Source organism: Salvia hispanica, chromosome 5 (assembly GCF_023119035.1).
Source record: "Salvia hispanica cultivar TCC Black 2014 chromosome 5, UniMelb_Shisp_WGS_1.0, whole genome shotgun sequence".
Lineage (NCBI taxonomy): Eukaryota > Viridiplantae > Streptophyta > Magnoliopsida > Lamiales > Lamiaceae > Salvia > Salvia hispanica.
In genome coordinates this window covers 5,316,717-5,320,043 of record NC_062969.1, presented here as the reverse complement: position 1 = coordinate 5,320,043, position 3,327 = coordinate 5,316,717, and the positions used below count along the sequence as shown (strand labels likewise).

Here is a 3,327-nt window from a genome sequence, read left to right as displayed (position 1 = left end):
GCCAAAACTCGCCTTTTATATATGTAACGCATACACATATATCCTTACCTATATAGGACGTGGCATAATAATAGGAATCCATAATTGTTGATAAATATTGTCACTTGAAAACATATAAACTGTATAAAAAAAATAGTTGCACACTTTAACTCATTTTCATTTGTATACAAATACATATAGATACTAAATATATTTATCTAACATTATAATGCATATATACACACGTTGACATATTCACGTGTAATAATGTATTTCCATACCCATATTCACATTACTATACATGCCCCCACACTTATACTTTTTTACTCCCTCCTACCCATAGAAATTGACTATATTTCCTTTTTCGTCCATCTCATAGAAATAGTCACATATCTATTTATGGTAATCTTTTTTTCTCTTTTTTTTTTTACTTTTTCATTTATGGGTCCACCATCCACTACACAATTTCAACTACTTTTTCTCTTTCTCTCTTACTTTATCAAATTACGCATTAAAACTCGTGTCAATTCTAAAGAGCCAATTTCTATGGGACGGAGGAAATAATATTTATGTAAAATATGTATAGGGACGTATTTATTATAGGACCTGTATGCATATATAAAAATATCATATATATTTAATATTTATCATACAACTAATAATATAAATACGTAAAGATAATATGAATATGATAATATGTAAAATGATGCATGTTTCAAATTAGGAATGTGATATTTGTGATGCTCATCACCCTAATATTTTATATTTATAGGGATATTTGAGGTTGATTAAGTACATCAATTAAATGATAATTGGGACTCTATACTACTTGGGAACTCTACGCAACTTAGGAACTCCAATTCCATAAATGGTGGGCGGTCCATTTAATTATCTGGTTGACACCTCAGTCCATAAAAGTAGGATATTGGCCCAAAATTTATACAACATCGATAAGAAAATACATTGATAGCTCAACATGGCTGAAGCAATAGCTCTTCCGGAACCAGCACCAATCTGCCTCATAACAGCTCAACAACTGTCCGAAACCGGCGAGGATCCACCACAACGCTATATCTCGACGAGTAACATAGAAGTTGATGCACCTTTGGCCATAGAAATCCCAATCGTTGATGTTAGCCGACTGGTTTCCTCCACTGATGCTGAGCTCACCGCGCTTCACTCTGCTCTCACCAAATGGGGTTGCTTCCAGGTTGTAGCTTATCTTCCTTTTCTATGTATGCTATTCACCATCTCAAATAACGCTGAAAAAATTAACTGATTCTTGACTGGATTCTTGACTGCAGGCAATTAATCATGGCATAGAAAGCGCCTCCCTGGATGAAGTGCGCCGTCTCGCCCAAGAATTCTTCCACCTGCCAATGCTGGAGAAGCAGAGATACACGAGGCAAAGAAATAATATTGAAGGTTACAGCAGCTGTCCATCTGTTGCCAGCATCCAACAAGTTGAATGGTCTGATAGGTTGTATCTTCAAGTCGCTCCAGAAAACGGGAGAAAACTCAAATTTTGGCCTCAAAATCCAAAACCTTTCCGGTAAAAAAGAATTGCAGGCCATCTAATAAAATTGAGTTCCGACTACAGAAATGATTTATCAAGTAATATTTTCTATGTACCTGCAGAAAAGTATTGGAAGACTACTCTGCTAAGATAAGACAAGTGGAAGAACAAATCCTCAGATCAATAGCAAAGACATTAAGCTTAACTGATGAAGACTACTTTCTCAGAAAAATCACCATCATGTCTGCACAGTTCAACTACTATCCACCATGTTCAAAATCTGATCGGGTTATTGGTCTCCGTCCACACACAGATGGCAGTGGAGTAACTCTTCTCTTGCAGGACAGGCACGTACGAGGCCTTCAGCTACTTCATGACAATCAGTGGTTATCAGTTCCCACAATGCCTGAAGCACTGCTCGTTCTGGTAGGGGATCAGCTCGAGGTACGTACGTGCGTACATATATACATGGATATAAGCAATTCTTGAGAAGACGATCTTGTAACATGTTCTTGCTGCAGATAATGAGTAATGGAATATTCAAAAGTCCTATGCACAGAGTAGTTATAAACTTAGAGGCCGAGAGGAACTCCGTGGCTATGTTTTGCTTACCAGATGTTGTAGAAGAGATTGAACCAGTGGATCAACTTGTTGATGAAGACAGACCAAAAATGTATAAGAGAGTAACAAACTATGCTGGGAGTTTTTACAACTACTATCACCAAGGGAAAAGGGCTATAGATGCAGTTAGAATCAGTCAATGGCGGATCCAGACCCCGAAAATAGTGAGGGCGAAAATTTAATATTTAAATATTAATTATATAATTCAATATTATTTTTAATAATAAAATAAATAATATTATATTACTAATATTTAAGTAGCACTAGCTTCGTTAATAAAATATAAACATGCATTAGCTTGCAAATATATATTATTCATTTAAAAATATAAAATTATTATAAAATTATATACATTTAAAATCATCGTAAATATTATATACAAACGTGATATAAGTAGAGCCGTAAATATTAAGATATCAAAAATATTTAAATGTTCATTTTGTTACATAGAGAATAATTATGATGGATGGATCACAAATTATAAGTATTTTAGGACAAAAAAAACGTTAACACAAGATTAAAAATAATTATAACTAAAGAATAAATATAACAACATACTATATGCAAAAAGTTTAGATTTTATAAAGTTATGCTCTTGTTGAGGGTTGATCCCTAGACCTCTTAGAAAAAAACAACCACTCAAACCATAGACAACTCCATTTTATATGACATATATAGAAAACAAAGTATATTTCTACACTCCACGGAGGGGACGGATATGCTATTTTCAGCTCGATTCAAGGAAAAGTTTAGGCTCTCCAAACGGCCGGGAGGGGACGCCCCCAGATCCGCCACTGAATACTAGAAAGTACCTATAGCAATCAAATGAGTTCTTGTCAAGTCATTTACTCATATTAATGATTTGTAAAACAAAACAATGTAGAATAGTCGGGGATCGATGTGTTGCAACACCTCTCAGGTACAAGTGCGAGGCCTTAAAAATAGGCTTCTGGCAGGACAGTGGATTACGCCCTTACTCTTAGTGGGTTACTGTGTAACCTGATTGAGAACCACTCACAATAATGTTGGCCCGGAATATGTGGGGCTCTTGGATGCTGAGAGTTCAACCTTATGGAAGAAGTGAATTATACCTTAATCAATAATCTTTGAAAATTTCAAACCTGGATACCTTTTACACCAAAACTTAGTTATTTTGGGTCCAAAAAGATATGCTTTATGACCAAATCCTAATTCACTAAATATCCCTATTA

The 3,327-nt window shown here is 35.0% G+C and overlaps 1 protein-coding gene across 1 annotated transcript; it reads left to right on the top strand.

Annotated features, from left to right (window-relative positions):
* The first annotated feature begins 939 nt into the window (after positions 1-939).
* LOC125190670 (protein SRG1-like) lies at positions 940-2,376 on the top strand. Its single transcript, XM_048088022.1, has 4 exons — positions 940-1,189; positions 1,284-1,531; positions 1,618-1,939; positions 2,017-2,376. Exons 1-4 carry the CDS (start codon positions 956-958, stop codon positions 2,296-2,298), a joined length of 1,086 nt encoding a protein of 361 aa, XP_047943979.1. The 5' UTR covers positions 940-955; the 3' UTR covers positions 2,299-2,376.
* Positions 2,377-3,327: the final 951 nt, after the last annotated feature.